Source organism: Chrysemys picta, chromosome 3 (genome assembly GCF_011386835.1).
Source record: "Chrysemys picta bellii isolate R12L10 chromosome 3, ASM1138683v2, whole genome shotgun sequence".
Classification (NCBI taxonomy): domain Eukaryota; kingdom Metazoa; phylum Chordata; order Testudines; family Emydidae; genus Chrysemys; species Chrysemys picta.
Genome location: NC_088793.1, coordinates 183,710,630 through 183,726,628, shown reverse-complemented (window position 1 = coordinate 183,726,628; position 15,999 = coordinate 183,710,630). Strand labels below are relative to the sequence as shown.

The window sequence follows — 15,999 nt, the reverse complement described above, 5'->3', positions numbered from 1 at the left end:
TACAAGAGGAAAATGTGACAATATCAGTGATTAAATATGTTAGGGTAATGCCTTCCATTTTAGCCACAGGAAGAAATGAAATTCAGCATGCTTTAAGCCTAAATTTTTATAGGCAATTTCCGATGGATTTTACATGATTTACGGAATGTGTGCACTAGGGCTGATTCAAAGGTATGGCTGCAAGGAAATAAGTAGAAAAAATACTATCTTAATTAAGCTAAAGGTTTTACGATTTCTTGGGAAATTGTTGCAATTCTTTACTTACCACTAAACCTATTTTTAAAGAAATGACAAACGTTTCAAAAAGAATATTGGTTAAAAAATGTTCTTGTTAAAAGTACATGACTAATTGAATATATATATCAGTAAATGAGCTCCAGCCTTACCGTACGGATCGATCATCACTGCCTGTGACAGCTAAAGGCTTCTTTGGATGGACTGCCAGGGCCCAGAGCTCCCCTTCACAATGACCCTGCATTATCAGCATTGGTTTATCTCTTTCTCTCACTATCACCTCAAATATTTCACTGTCCTGTGTCCCCGCTAAAAGTCTGTCTCCTTTCCAACAAACACTTCGGATGGACAAACCTGACAAGGAACAGCGTAGTTTTAGGTAACCAGTAATAACAAGACAAAGTTATATCCAACATAATAAAGAATAGGAATTTTAAAAATTCCTTTATAACAACCATATTTTGAACTTACATAGTATCTTCAGTCTGAAGACTGAAGGCACTTCATAGCTTATCTAGCTATAAAGCTAAACAGAAAGCTATAATTGCACTTCTATGAGGTAAGGCAAATATAATTATTCCCATTTTACAAATAAGGAAGTTGAGGCACTGGGAGATGCAGGGGCAATCCTGAGAAGCGCTGAATGCCCAGAACTCCTATTGCCTATAGTGGGAGTTGAGTATGTTCATCATGTCACAGAATCAGTCTCCTAGGCTTTGTCTATAATGGGGAAATTTACCCCCCCAAAAATCCAACTTTATTTAACACAGGTTCCCCTGTGTTAAAACTTGTGGGAAATTTAGATTAGGATAGGCTCCTGTGACTGGAACTGTTTTTACCATCATTTTCATTAGACTTGCTTTTTAAGCAGACTTAACTAAAACAGTGATAAAAATGGTTCCCGTAACCACAGCCTTATCTACACCATGACTCTCAGCGGTTCTATTTTTAAATTTCAGTAAATTTCTCCAGAGGAGAACTGGCCTAAGTGACTTACTCTAGTATGTGCAGGAAATTTGTGGCAAAAGTGGAAGTGACATGCAGATTTTCCATTTATCAGTTCTGTGCTTTAACCATCAGAGTATATTTGCCTCACAAATCATCCTCCTTCCTGCCCTTTTTATAAGGAAAAGAGTTATTTTTAAACCACATCTGTCGTTCATTACAAGAAACAACCCTCACTTTAAAACCAAATATATGTCTATATCACAGACAGGCTGAGATTTCACTTTTATTGTAAATTATTTACACTAGTAATAGTGAATCATGACTCAGGCAATAGAATTTATTATAAAAATTAAATAATTGATTCAACATAATTTTAAGTCTCTGTACTTTTGGGTCTCACTTTCCATTCCCCCAGTGTAAACTGGGAATAACTCCAGTCAAAAGAGTTACACTGCTGTAAAACTAGTACAAGGAAAAGGATAATCAGATCATATTTAGGTTTTGGGAGGTAGAGAGGCATACATACATTTTTATAGTTACTTTTTCATTTTCCACAGTTTTAATCTAGTGATTAAGTTTATTTTTTATTTTCATGTCAAGCCTAACATTACAATCAGATTTCATGCTATCTTTTTAAATATGCAATATTTTTGCTAATTTATGGATCTGCCTACATATATTTGCAAAATTATATTCCTTTTTAACCTGAGCAGTTGCCATAGATGAATTTATACAAAGTCATGTATTTTTTAAGAACTGTAAGTGATGGGTTTTATTTGATATGGAAAATGATGAATCATTTCTATCTCTGGGATACCGGCAGTGTCTGTATTAATAAAGTACCTATGGATGAACACCACAGAATAGTTAATCTCATTGGAGGCAGGCTTGGCATCTGCTTTATCAGAACAGACTCCTTTCTACTACATAAACTGATGTGCCATGTCCCAGAAATATGCAAATGAAAGTGATTTCAACTTCAAAATATCATTATAAACATTTGTCACTGAAAACTTCACAAATAAATGAATCTCTAATTGATTAGTTCTAGGTTTAAGTTTCAGATCATTCAGTTCACCATTTATTCTGCCAGTTTATTATGCTCCCTCTTTTACATGCACAGCTTCTGATGCTATTTGTTTCTAAAGTGAAAGTAAAAACGTGCAGTTGTTCATACTATTTTATTCAATGACTTAGGATTCATAAGGTGAGTTACTGAACTATGGGTAAAATTTTCAGACATGCCCAACTGATTTAGGAGTCTAAGTGCCATTTTCAAAAGTGACAGTCACTTGGAAGCCCAAGTCCCATTGACTCCTAAGTGTCTAAGTACCTTTTGAAAATGGGACATAGGCTCCTTAGATTTAGGTGCTTTTGAAAAAATTTACACTATAATTCCAGGTTGATAGTGTCGTTACCCAGCAAGTTTTAATCCTGATTATTGATCCGGGCACAGAAGTGAATGAGGACAGACACAGGGATGGATTTGAAGTGGCAGGCCACAACTTTATTAAATTTAACATCGGAGACGAATTGTATCTACCCACATTTTGCCATTGCAAGCATTTAAGTGAGTCTATTGTAGGGTTTATAGGGCTCCTGCCATATAGCCTATCATTCAGGCTAGACTCCCCACTGCCTACTCCTAGGATTCAGCTCATTTGCTGAATTATCTTACTCTCACCAGTGAAGGGGACAAAGGTACAAAAGAAGGACCTTAGTCTGCAAAGACTTCAGATCTCTCCCTTTCCCATAGGTCCATCAGCAAAATCACATCTTTATTTCTGGATGCTGACCCTTTTCTATCCAGTGTGGACACCACCACAAGTTGTGACAAACTAAGCATTCATACAATTCTTAATAGTAAATTTCTAAATCCTAGAATCCTAGAATCCTAGAATATCAGGGTTGGAAGGGACCTCGGGAGGTCATCTAGTCCAACCCCCTGCTCAAAGCAGGACCTTAAAAACCTTTAAGGAAGGAGATTCCACCACCTTCCTAGGTAACCCATTCCAGTGCTTCACCACCCTCCTAGAAAAAAGTTTTTCCTAATATCCAACCTAAACCTCCCCCACTACAACTTGAGACCATTACTCCTTGTTCTGTCATCTGCTACCACTGAGAACAGTCTAGATCCATCCTCTTTGGAACCCCCTTTCAGGTAGTTGAAAGCTGCTATCAAATCCCCCCTCATCCTTCTCTTCTGCAGACTAAACAATCCCAGTTCCCTCAGCCTCTTCTCATAAAACATATGCTCCAGCCCCCTAATCATTTTTGTTGCCCTCTTTCCAATTTTTCCACATCCTTCTTGTAGTGTGGGGCCCAAAACTGGACATAGTACTCTGGATGAGGCCTCACCAATGTTGAATAGAGGGGAACGATCACGTCCCTCGATCTTCTGGCAATACCCCTACTTATACAGCCCAAAATGCCATTAGCCTTCTTGGCAACAAGGGCACACTGTCGACTCATATCCAGCTTCTTGTCCACTGTAACCCCTAGGTCCTTTTCTGCAGAACTGCTTCCTAGCTATTCGGTCCCTAGTCTGTAGCAGTGCATGGGATTCTTCCATCCTAAGTGCAGGACTCTGCACTTGTCCTTGTTGAACCTCATCAGATTTCTTTTGGCCCAATCCTCTAATTCAGGGGTCAGCAACCTTTCAGAAGTGGTGTGCTGAGTCTTCATTTATTCACTCTAATTTAAGGTTGTGAGTGCCAGTAATACATTTTAACATTTTTAGAAGGTCTCTTTCTATAAGTCTATAATATATAACTAAACTATTGTTGTATGTAAAGTAAATAAGGGATTTAAAATGTTTAAGAAGCTTCATTTAAAATTAAATTAAAATGCAGAGCCCCCCAGACCGGTGGCCAGGACGCAGGCAGTGTGAGTGCCACTGAAAATCAGCTCGCGTGCTGCCTTTGACACCCGTGCCATAGGTTGCCTACCCCTGCTCTAATTTGTCTAGGTCCCTCTGTATCCTATCCCTACCCTCCAGCATATCTACCACAGTTTAGTGTCCAGTTTAGTGTCCTATTTAACTATTCCTATTTAACCTCTGTCTCTATGAGACTGTGAGGTTTTTTATTTTTTGCCTTCCTATCAGGCCTCAGCCAATATGGCTCCTATGGGAAAAAATATTTTCTGACCCCCTAAAACCAGGTGATTGGTCAGACCCACAGCATCTTAACACCACAGTTCCAATATTATATAACTACAGGGATGAAGGGTGTTTTCAGCTAAAATGGAGCAAGAGGCTTAAGAAACCCTGGGCAAGGGTTTAAATTAATGAAATATGGGAAGCAAGGAGCCAATCGGCACTTCTCTATCTGGCTGACCAACTGGCAAAGGAGCATGCAGGGGGAAGAGAGGCCTATCCCTGCATACATTCCCCCTTTCATTCTATCTAAAGCTATCATGTACCAGGCGGATCCAATCAAGTCTCCGACCCATTAAACCAAGTGGGTAGCATTGCTTACTGAATTTTCAATCTGGATTTTTCTCATGTTGCCCAGTCCGAAAAGCCCTGAAATCAACTTCTTGACCCTGCCTTACATATAATGTAGAGACTCTGGGCTCAGTTTTGCAAAGTTAAGCTCTTCACTTAGATGGCCCAATTCTGCATTTGGACATTCAAATAGCCATTAAGGCATGTCCATTTTTAACACAGTAAGAACCAATTTTAAGAACCAAATATGGGATTGGCAATCAATTTAGGTAGCTAAATGTGAAGATTAGAGCTCTCTATCTCAATATCTCCTACAAGAGAAGAAAGCCTGCTGAGGTTGAACACTTTAAAAGAAGACAGTAACAACTTGATAGCATTTTCTGTTTGGTTGCCTGCTTTAGTAAATTATTAAAAAATCAGTAACTTCTGTAGTGGGATGAAGTATGGGGGAATGAAATGAATGAATGAAAAATCAAATTGTCATGTTAAAATCCATGAAAAAGTCAATTGCAGCTATGGATTTTATAATAAAAGAGTACTTGAATAAAATATTGGTGGAAAATTGCTTGTCAATAAAATTCCCACTATGAATAAAATATATGTATTAGCATTTTGTTGGCCCCTTGAAAGGATAAAAGAATGTTCATGCCTTCTATCTTGCCAACAAGAACAAAAATCAGAAGATGACTTAGTCTGTACCTTTCTGTAAGTTATCTAGGAAATAGTTCAAGCTCAGGTCTTACAACACCCTCCTCCTGCAGAGCAGCAAATTCAGCATAGGGAATGGAGTTCTGATATACCTTACAAATCCTCAGTAATTGCAGTAAAGCATGGGTGTGTAGACAATCTTATGACATCTACACCAAACCTGTTTTAAATTTCTTGAGAGCAATCATTCCTAGTATATATTTGAAGGAAACTGTATTCTTCATCACATGTTCTATTACAGGGATGGGAAAATTTTTTGGGCCGAGGGCCACATCTGGGTGGGGAAATTGTATGCAGGTTCAGGGCAGGGGGTTGGGGTGCCGGCGGGAGGTGTGGTGTGCAGGATCGGGCTCAGGGCAAGGGATTGGGACAGAGGAGGGGCTTGAGGGGGCTCAGGGAAATAGGTTGGAGTGCAGGAGGGGTGCGGAGTGCAGGAGGGGGCTCAGGGCAGGGGTGCAGGAGGGGTGTAGACTGCGGCAGGGGGTTCAGGGCAAGGGGTTGGGGTGCAGGAGTGGTGCAGGGTGCAGCAGGGGGCTCAAGGCAGGAGGTTGGGGAGCAGGATGGGTGCGAGTTGCGAGGTGCAGGAAGGGGGCTTACTAGGAGGATGGTGAATCACTCGAATGGATTACCTGGGGGGGGGGGGGTGGAATCTCCATCCTTAGAGGTTTTTAAGGCCCAGCTTGACAAACCCTGGCTGGGATGATTTAATTGGTGTTGGTCCTGCTTTGAGCAGGGGATTGGACTAGATGACCTCCTGAGGTCTCTTCCAACCCTAATATTCTATGATTAAGGACTGCTCCTGTCAGAATCCATGTTAGGGTTTAGGTCAACTCTGGTAAGTTTATTAGTATGCATGTAGGTTCTTTTATAGTTATTAATATGCTTTCTCTGTAATGCTTTTTACCTTAAGAATAAAGTAGGTTTGCATAGGAAGTGCTGTTTGGTAACATATCTGTAACAATTACACCTGTTAACAGTCTCTGAAGAGAAAGCAAGCAAGTGTCCTTAGTCAACCTGTCACTTTGTGTTTCCCATCATAGACACCAGGGAACTATGTGACCTGAAAATACCATGGTCAGAAGGGAGAGGGACTTGTGTCTCCACCCAAGAGAGGCAACAGCTGAAGAGCTGGCTGCCTGAGATTGGGTGCCTTGGCTAGACCACTGAGGGTGGGGGGGAACAGGTGCAACTGTCCTGAACTGTGACAGTGGCATTTCTACCATGGAAAAGTTTTGGTATACTGAAGGAAGGGGATAGCTGGTTAGTTAGTATGTGCGAGAAAATGTACAAATTCCTGATAGCACTCTAGTACTAAAACAATTGTAAATCCAGCAGTGGGCTGCCTCTGCAAAATGCTTAGGAAAGAAACAAAGGGGGAGGGGACGGGGAAGAAATTGGGACTACTCATATACTTAGTGTTAAGCACATACTTAAATGAACCAGGGCCGCATAGAAGATAGCTGAAGTCATCACGGAATTTCTAGAGTTCTGAAGAATCCCAAGACCTTGACAGGGATGTAGACTATCAGTTGACTTGTACGGGGCTGCTCAACCACTTAAAGTTAAGCATGTGTTTTACTGGATCAGAGTCTATGTGCACTATCAACAAAGTGAAACAGACAAGAATCCTGATGTCTAAAGTGCTCTCTGGCAAAGCTCCAGTGATAGAATTCTAGTCAAATTAAATCCGTAGCTTGCAAACAGAATAGATCAGCAGTGGGTAACAATACAGGAACCAAAGAAAGGGCTAGAGATGGAAGAAGGGATAAAGGAGGCAGGTGAGAGAAGCATCACATTGAAAGGACACAGTGGAGAGAGAAAACAGAAAAGAGGACATGAGAAGACAGACAACAAAGGGTATGGACAGGGAGAGGTAAGACCATAGGTTGCTTGGATTTTATGATCTGTAACCTTTTTCCTGCCCTAAATTGATATTTTAGTAGTTTGTCTATTGTTAGAAAGCAGTTTTCACAGATAAATTTCTTCTTACTTAATCTAAATGATTATGCAAGTAAACAGATCCCCTTTACATTTTTCAACACAAAGCACTTTCTTCCAATAGAATAGCTGTAGCATAATTCGGTATTTACTGGCTTGTTTAAGTAAAAGTTCTAGTCTTTGTCACTGTCATTTCAGTACAGAGTGACAAAATCTCTTCTGGGTTTGGAAAAACAAATTTAAAACATGAGTGGGAGAGGCCTGAAGTGCAGTCTTGCATGTTGAACCATGTAAGTACATGCCACCATGTGCCCCAGTAGCTTGAGGCAAACCCAAGCTGTCATAATTGGGTGGACCATGACATTGGATATCAGGTCCAACATGGTCTGGAATCAGGCCTCTGGCAGGAAGGCCCTGTCTTAGTTGAGTTGAGCACTGCCCCAATAAATTCTATTCCCTGAGCCAGGCCAAGAGTTGATTTCCATTCGTTTATCAGCAGGCCAGCACTTGGAAGGTGGCTTGGACTGTGCTAATGCTGTTCTGAACTTGAGCCTGTGACCGACCTTTGATCAGCCATCATCAAGGTATGGGTAGATGCCTCACCGTTTGAGGAAGGCTGCTACTACCACCATACACTTCATGATAACCCAGGGGGCCGCCGATAGGCTGAAGGGAAGAGTGGTGAATTAGTAGTGGTGCTGACCCACGACAAACCTGAGAAATCTTCTGTGGCCACAGAAGATAGAAATGTGAAAGTATCCATCCTTTAAGTCAAGGGCAGCATACCAATCTCCGGGATCCAGGGAGGTATCTGTTGAGGCAACGCCGGTCCAGAATGGGCTGGAGGCCCCCTTTGGCCTTTGGGATTAGGAAATATCAGGCGTAAAACCCCTTTTCTCTCAAGTCTTGTGGAACCTCCTCCATAGCCCCCAATTGTAGGAGGTATTGCACCTCCTGGACAAGGAGTTGCTCGTGAGAAGGGTCCCTGAAGAGGCATGGAAAGGGGTGTATGGCAGGGAGGGGATAAAAACTGAAGGGTATAGCCAATTGTCACTGTACTTAGAACCCAATGGTCCAATGTTATGTATGACTATGCTGGGCTGAAGTGGGACAGACAGTCCAAAAATAAAAGGGGAAATGGATCTGAAGTGGTGACGATATAGCGCCCTCTGGCATACCTTTAAAAGGCCTGCTTGAACCCCTCATAGTACCTCTGAGACCCCAACTGGGAGGTTGAGGTGGACAGGAGTGGTTGGTGCCGATTGTAACCTCTCCCTTTTCTTTTGTAGGGCTCTTGTCTTGGAGACACCGAGAAACAAGGAGTTTGCTGGGGCCCAAAGTGCTTTCTGAAAAATGATGGAGCATAAAGGCCTAAGGATCATAGGGTGGCCCTTGAGTCCTTCAGGCTGTGAAGTCTCATGACTGTCTGCTCTGAGAATAGAGAGGAGCCCTTGAAGGAGAGGTCCTGCATGGACTGTTGGACCTCATGAGGAAGCCACGAGGCCTGGAGCCAAGAATGCCTCATGGTGACAATAGAGGCCATTATTCCAGCTGCCGAGTCAGCTGCATCCAGAGCTGCCTGGAGAGAGGTCCTGGCCATATTTTTTCCCTCTTCCAAGAAGGCAGTGAACTCCTGCCTTGAATCTTGGGGCAGGGAGTCTTTAAATTTAGCCAGGGAGTCCCACAGATTATAATCCTATCTTGCCAGCAAAGCTTGCTGGTTATAGATACGTAGTTGAAGGCTACCTGTCGAATAAATCTTTCTTCCAAAAAGGTCCAGTTTCTTCACCTCTTTTTGTTTAGGGGTAGCGCTCAACTGTCCCTGTCTGTCCCTCCTGTTTGCTGCAGACACAACCAGGGACACTGGGGGGGGGGTGCAAGTACAAGTATTCAAACCCACTCGCTGGTACATAATACTACTTCTCTGCCCAATTTGAGGTGAGGAGCAAAGAAGCAGAAGTTTGCCACAGGGCCTTGACTGGCCCCATCACAGCCTCATTGATGGGTAAGGCCACCTTGGATGGAGCTGCTGCATCCAGGATATTACTAAGGGTGTGTGATGTCTCTTTAAGATCCTCAATTTCCAGACCCAGATTTGCAGCAATCCGCTTCAAAAGGTCCCAATGGGCCCTGAAATCATTCTGTGGAAGAGGACACCTGGTCCCACGACAGCCTCATCTGGAGAGGATAAGCAGGAGGCTTGCACCAAAGGAGGAGCTCCCTCTTCTTCCTCAGCCCCAATGACATCCATTGGAGCCAGCTCCTGAACATCGGTACTGGGGTCAGTACTGGGGTCAGGGTCCAGTGCTGACTAAGAAGGAGTGAAAGCCTGTCTCTCGGAAACCACTGAGTAGGAGCAATGGGAGGGAGGACCCGGTGCCGGGGGAAAATCCCAGGGGTTCCAGTAAGATCACTGCATTGGCCAGTGACCCACTGACCAGGTGCTGGGGTGGGGGGCCAGCTTGGTGCCGGAGGAGCACTTCGCACTCATGCCAAAGTGCTCGGCACCAAATTGTAGTGGCTCTGCTCTGGTCCGAGGGCAGCTTCCATGAGGATACCCTTCAGCCTAATGTCTGTCCTTTTTAGTGCGGGATTTGAAGTCCCGACAGATCTGGCAATTGTCCTTCAGATGAGTTTCCCCCAAGCACTTCAAGCAGCTGGAATGTGGGTCACTCACAAGCATAGGTTTGCCACAGGATACACAAGGTTTGAAGCCTGGGGACTGAGGCATGCCTGGCCCATGGTGCAAAGGAGTCCCTCAACAACGGAAGCTAATTATGTACATTAATTCTAATTTCAAAAACTATATACACTAAACTATGATAACTAAGAATGAAGTGTTAGAGTCCAAAAAACACTGGGAAGAAAATCTTGCTGAAGCAAGAAGGGTCATTCCAGTCATGGGCAGTCATGGGCAGTAAGAAGGAACTGAGAGGGTGCATAGCCAGTAGTGCCCCTTATACTGGCACACGAATGCACAGCTCCAGCAGGCACTAGAGTTGGCCCAATGGATATCACTAAGGGAAAAATCTCCAGCAATGGTACGCAGAGTGGGCACATACCTAACATGGAATGGACATGAACAAGCACTCACAGAAAAATATTGAATACTAAGAGTCATAATGACTGGCTTCCTCTCTCTTCCCCCTCTTGTGCTCAGAAAGCATGAGTAACCTCATTCTCACACTTTTGTGATGAGTGTACCTTTGTAGATCATGTTCTGAACTTCCACAGCATGTTAAAAAGATGACAAAGCACCCTTCTATTTTTACTATGGAACATGAAAACTGCTCAAAGATATTAAAAAACATTATTGTCAAACAAATAATTGTTTAAAAATCTGTATATAATCTATCCTGTCTGGTAAAATTCAAAAGGCATTATGCACAGGCATTAAAATTTTATATTGTATTAAAATGTAACATCCATTATCCAAATATATCAAAATCCACTCACAAATAATTGTATTACCTTTGTATCCTTGTTCAGTCTCCCTGAGATCAATTTTAGTTATTGGCTTGAAATCGTTGTCCCATAACCGAATACAACCATCTCTCCCACCAGTGGCAAAACCTTCCTCACAAGCATACATACTAAAAATTCCAGCCTGTTAATCAATAGTATAATAGTTTTGAAAGTTGATAACAATTTAAACATAAAAACAAATCCAAGTGTGTTTGAGTATGCTCTTGTTAAAGGCCAAACTATTAAGAACTGTTAGATAATACTGTTTAAAAGACAAGACGCTCTCCACTCAGAAAACAAACCAAACACACAGGTGACAGTTTATTTCAAGTGCTCTCTTACCAATCCATTGATTGTGAATTATAATGGAACTTTCGTATAAATGTCATACATATAGCATACATATGTGACTATAAATTAAATTTAATGAATGTTGTTTCAAAAGAGTATTAAGTAAACGATGGGACACTTACAATAAATTGTCACCCAGAATAAACAAAAACAAGCAAACAATTGACACAAATATTCTTACAGGTGAAGAGATGGCTCAGACAATGTTTCATGAATTCATTTCAAACATCATTTGGAATCTGATATAAACTGAAAGAGTGTGAATTTCATTTTTTGTTGGCACAAAAAGTATCTACTTAGTTTGAATTGCTTTTTCACTTTTAAAAAGGGCAAAATTTATGGATTACCATGTTCTTCTACATTAAAATATTTTTACAGTACTTGTTAGAATGCTTACTAATGTATCACCCACCTTGTCTCTAGTATAATATCTTTTATTGGACCAACTTCTGTTGGTGAGAGAGACAAGCGTTCAAGCTTACATAGAGGTCTTAATGAGGTTTGGGAAACTTAAATCAGAGTGTCACAACTAAGTACAAGATAGAATAGGTTGTTTAGCATAAGTAGTTAACACATATTTCAAGGGATCATTCAAGATGAAGTGGCCATTAGTAGGGTATAGATTATTGTAATAAGCCATAAATCCAGTGTTTCTATTTAGTCCATGATTTTTAGTGTCTAGCAAAGTTATGAATTTAAGCTTCCAGACTCATCTTTTGAAAGTGTTATGCAGGTTTCCTTTGGGGATGAGGACTGATAGGTCAAATGTAAAGCGATTGCTTTGTGAAAAGTGTTCACCCACAGATGAGGTGATGTTTTTGTCTTTTATCATTTTTCTGTGCAAGTTCACCCACATAGTTGTTATTGGGGCATTTAGTGCACTAAATGAGGTACACCACATGTTGTGATAGGCATGTGTAGAGCTCATGGATCTTGAAAGGTGTGTTGTGGGATTTTTTTTTTATCATTGTAGTAGTGGAAGATATGTCTGCAAGTTTTGCATCTGTTGTTCTGGCAGGATCTGGTGCCACTTTGAGCTGGTATGTCCTGGTCTGTGGGGAGCTTGTGTATGATGAGGAGGTTGGAAAGGCTGGGAGGTTATTTGAAGGCCAGAAGAGTGGGTTCAGGAAAGATTTATTTCCAGGTGGGGTCCCCATCAAATATGGGTTGTAGTTGTTTGATAATACCCCATATGGGTTCCAGTGATGGGTGCTAGGTGACAACTAGGGGTGTGTGGTCAGAGGGGGGTGGTTATTTCTGTATTGAAGCAGTTCCCCCTGGGGTATTTGGGTGGCCCATTCCATGATGGAACTCTATTTTTGAATATTACTGTGATTCTTCATACGTCAGCAAAGCTGTGTTTTTCTTAGGCTCATAACTACTGAGGCTCAGCAACAACTATATATCGAAATTGTTGTTTCTACCAAGGTTCCAGAAATATGCTATAAGAGCTACTCAGGGGATTTATAAAACTGCTCTAAGGAAACAATCCCTATCCACATGTTACAAAAGGTAACATGAACATATGTAATCTAATTAAGGCACTAAAGTTGAATGTTTAGGAATATGAAATAAACATTTACAGTAGTAAAATATGCCTCTGATATTTTTTAGCTCCAATGTTCATCTACACTGAATAGATTGAGATTTTTGTTTGCTTCAAATTACATTTTTAGTATTTAATGAGAGTTTTTAAAATCATTTCCATGTTATGTGAGCAAGCCAAAGAGGAACTCCACTGTAAAGCAGATTTGCTCATATTCTTATTGCCTTGGTTAATGAGAAAAACACATAAGATGCTTATTATGCTTAAGATCTCATTTTTATGAAAAACCTTAGTACAGAATATTGGGAATCCTATTTTAAATAAGACTAGCACATTAGAATATATGTTTATACAATTAGTCTATTCAGAACTGAAGCCACTTTAAAATCTGTCAAGATGATACCTTACATTTAAGTCTGTTCCATGAAATCAGTGTCAAAACTACAAACAAACAAACAACAGCAGCAGTTCTGTCAGTAGAACAAAATACTGTAGCTAATACTTAAATACCTACATAATCAGAGTATAAAGTGAACAATTCATAAAGTCCCACTGAACACTATACATTCGGTTATGATTTGACACAGATTAGAATCTATTGAAATATCAAAGATCCATTACAGTTCTTCAATTCAGTGAACAAGGTTAATTTTCATAAATTAGAATTAAAAACACAACTTACACTATGAGCTCCTTGAATTGTGCGGACTAAGTTTAGCCCTTTCCAAACATAGATGTCTCCATTTAAAGCACCAGAGTATGTGACATCTTCTTTTGCACATGCTAAGCAAAGGATAGTTTGGAGATCTCCTGTTTTGCCAAATATTCCTCTTTTTGCTGTCAGTGCATTTCCACACAACGTCCAAAACTATTAAATGTAAATGATACATGAAGAGAAGTCTCTGCAGCATTTTTTGTTTTGACATCAGTTTGCAAATCTTACAGACATATCTCCGCAGGGCCGCCCGGGGGTGGGGGGTGGGGGGGGGAGGACAAGTGAGGCAATTTGCCCCAGGCCCCGGGCCCCACAGGGGCCCCCACGAGAATATAGTATTATATAGTATTGTAACTTTTTTTTATGGAAGGGGCCCCCGAAATTGCTTTGCCCCAGGCCCCCTGAAGCCTCTGGGCGGCCCTGTATCTCCGTATTGTTCAGTAACTGAGCTAGACACTCTTGCCTCTTAACTGACTGTTCCATCATGCTACAAATAACTTATAAAGAATGGGAAACTACTACAGTATATCTGAAGATCACATATACAATGTGATAGTTCAATTTTTTGTGTATGTATGTATGAAACTGAAAAATAACTCATGGTGTTTTATTATTGTTACCCTCATTCTTTTAATAACCTCACCCTCACTTTGTCTGTTGCCATTTCATGCGTGATATGTAATAGAATGGAATCTTCTTAAACAAGGGACCTGTCTCATTTGTTTGCAGAGCTCCATACATACCTATGGGCTGTAGAAATACAAAATAAATAAAACTAAAGACCAAGTCCTGAGGTCTTCTCTTATTACTTATTCGTGTAAAATTCCCATCCAGTTTGCCTGATTAAGGATCAAGTAAGACTCTCAGAATTTGGCCCAACAGTAGTGTGTGCTGATAGGAAGTCAGGAAAGACAAGAAGATGAGCCATTTATAACCATTAGATTGTAATCTGAGACAAATTAAGAACATGCTTTGGGCATTTATAACAAAATTCAGATCTTGATATGAACTTCCTTAGAGTTGAAAGTATTTGGATCAAGGATTTTGGTTTGGGGCCCATCTCCAATTTCCATATCTTTTAACAGGGGCTTAACATAGTGAGGAGGGATTGCTCAGTGGTTTGAGCATTGGCCTGCTAAACCCAGGATTGTAAATTCAATCCTTGAGGGAGCCACTTAGGAATCTGAGGCAAAAAATCAGTACTTGGGCCTGGTGAAGGTAGGGGGCTGGACTCAATGACCTTTCAAGGTCCCTTCCAGTTCTAGGAGATAAGATAATTAATTATAGGTGTGGAAGGGGAACATTTTCCACACAGCTTTCAAACTTAGGGAACACTATACTCCCCACCCTAACTTTTGGTTGGCTGTAGAGGGAGAAAGAGGAGGCAGAAAATTATACCTAGCTTAAGAGTCATTAGAACTCATAACTGCTGCCCCATTAACAACAGTTTAGCAAAATAATTCAGCAGGAGGTGGCATATCCAGTGCAGCCTCCACCCCAGCAGGGGCTATTGATGTGGACACCACAGCAAAATGAAGACAAAAAGTTGAATGGAATGTGGGGGAGGGATAGCTCAGTGGTTTGAGCATTGGCCTGCTAAACCCAGGGTTGTGAGTTCAATCCTTGAGGGGGCCACTTGGGGATCTGGGGCAAAATCAGTACTTGGTCCTGCTAGTGAAGGCAGCGGGCTGGACTCGATGACCTTTCAAGGTCCCTTCCAGTTCTAGGAGATGGGATATCTCTATTAATTTAATTTAATTTAAAAAAAAGCGGCAGGCTGCAACTTTTATTAAACTTTAACAAAAGGGAGGGGCCCTACTTGTCCATCACCCATATTCTCCTATACCAGGCATTTAATTGGCTCCAATGAGGGGATTATAGGGCTCCTTACCATATAACACATAACGCAGGGTGACACTCCTCAGCCTACCCCCAGGACTCAGCTCTCTCGGAGTCCCATGTGGGGGACAGAGGATGCAGCAGGGTAGGGACCTCAGCCTATGAGGGCCACAAGGTCTGCCTCTATCACATGAGCCCTTCACCAAAATCCCAGTCTTTTACCTCTTGGAGCCGTTCATTTTATTCTTTTAACCACACTAGAAACCAGCTGCAAGTTGTGATAAATAAACACCATCACTCCAGTACCTCAGTCAGGCAGTAAGAGCATTCCTATTTAATCCACTGTGGCTTGAAGATGCTGCAAGGATGCCAAAAGATTCTCTGGTCTTCTGCTAATTGGCCCATGGAAGAAAAAATTCCTTCCTGACTCCCTAAAAAGGCGATCAGCTAGACCCGCAGCTCCTGTCTGGCCGGGTTCCCATTCCTAGTTCTGATAGGTAGGGTGGGCTGCTGGAATGGAGCTGGAAGAGGCTCCACATTGTCCCTGCAACAGTTAAATCTTGGGAGCTGGGGAATGTTGGCCAATCTGCACCCCTCTCCCCCAGCTGACCAATGGGTGCCTTCCAGGGGGAGGAGCTGAGTGTCTCCCTTCCTTGCTACTGGGACTGTCCCCCTTTCAGCACTGACCCCACCAACTTCCCCACCCATTGATGTGGATGGCCAGCATTTCTGACTAGGCAGGAGGTAGCAGCTGTGATTCCTGCCTACAGCAAGCTCAGCAACAGACTCAACTCCATCCAGCCTGGG

At 41.8% G+C, this 15,999-nt stretch overlaps 1 protein-coding gene across 3 annotated transcripts in view; it reads right to left on the bottom strand.

Annotated features, from left to right (window-relative positions):
• The window catches only part of EML6 (EMAP like 6), a 403,044-nt gene that overhangs the window by 183,238 nt on the left and 203,807 nt on the right, over positions 1 to 15,999 (bottom strand). For 2 of the 3 annotated variants that reach the window (XM_005308049.5, XM_065590765.1), the window contains exons 6-8: positions 13,321 to 13,506; positions 10,748 to 10,883; positions 387 to 588 (exon numbers count right to left, since the gene is read on the bottom strand). The exons of the other annotated variant lie outside the window; for it this stretch is intronic. In XM_005308049.5, coding sequence (XP_005308106.2) covers positions 387 to 588; positions 10,748 to 10,883; positions 13,321 to 13,506 — 524 coding nt within the window. The remainder of the gene's footprint in view (positions 1 to 386; positions 589 to 10,747; positions 10,884 to 13,320; positions 13,507 to 15,999) is intronic. 3 annotated transcript variants of the gene reach the window in all.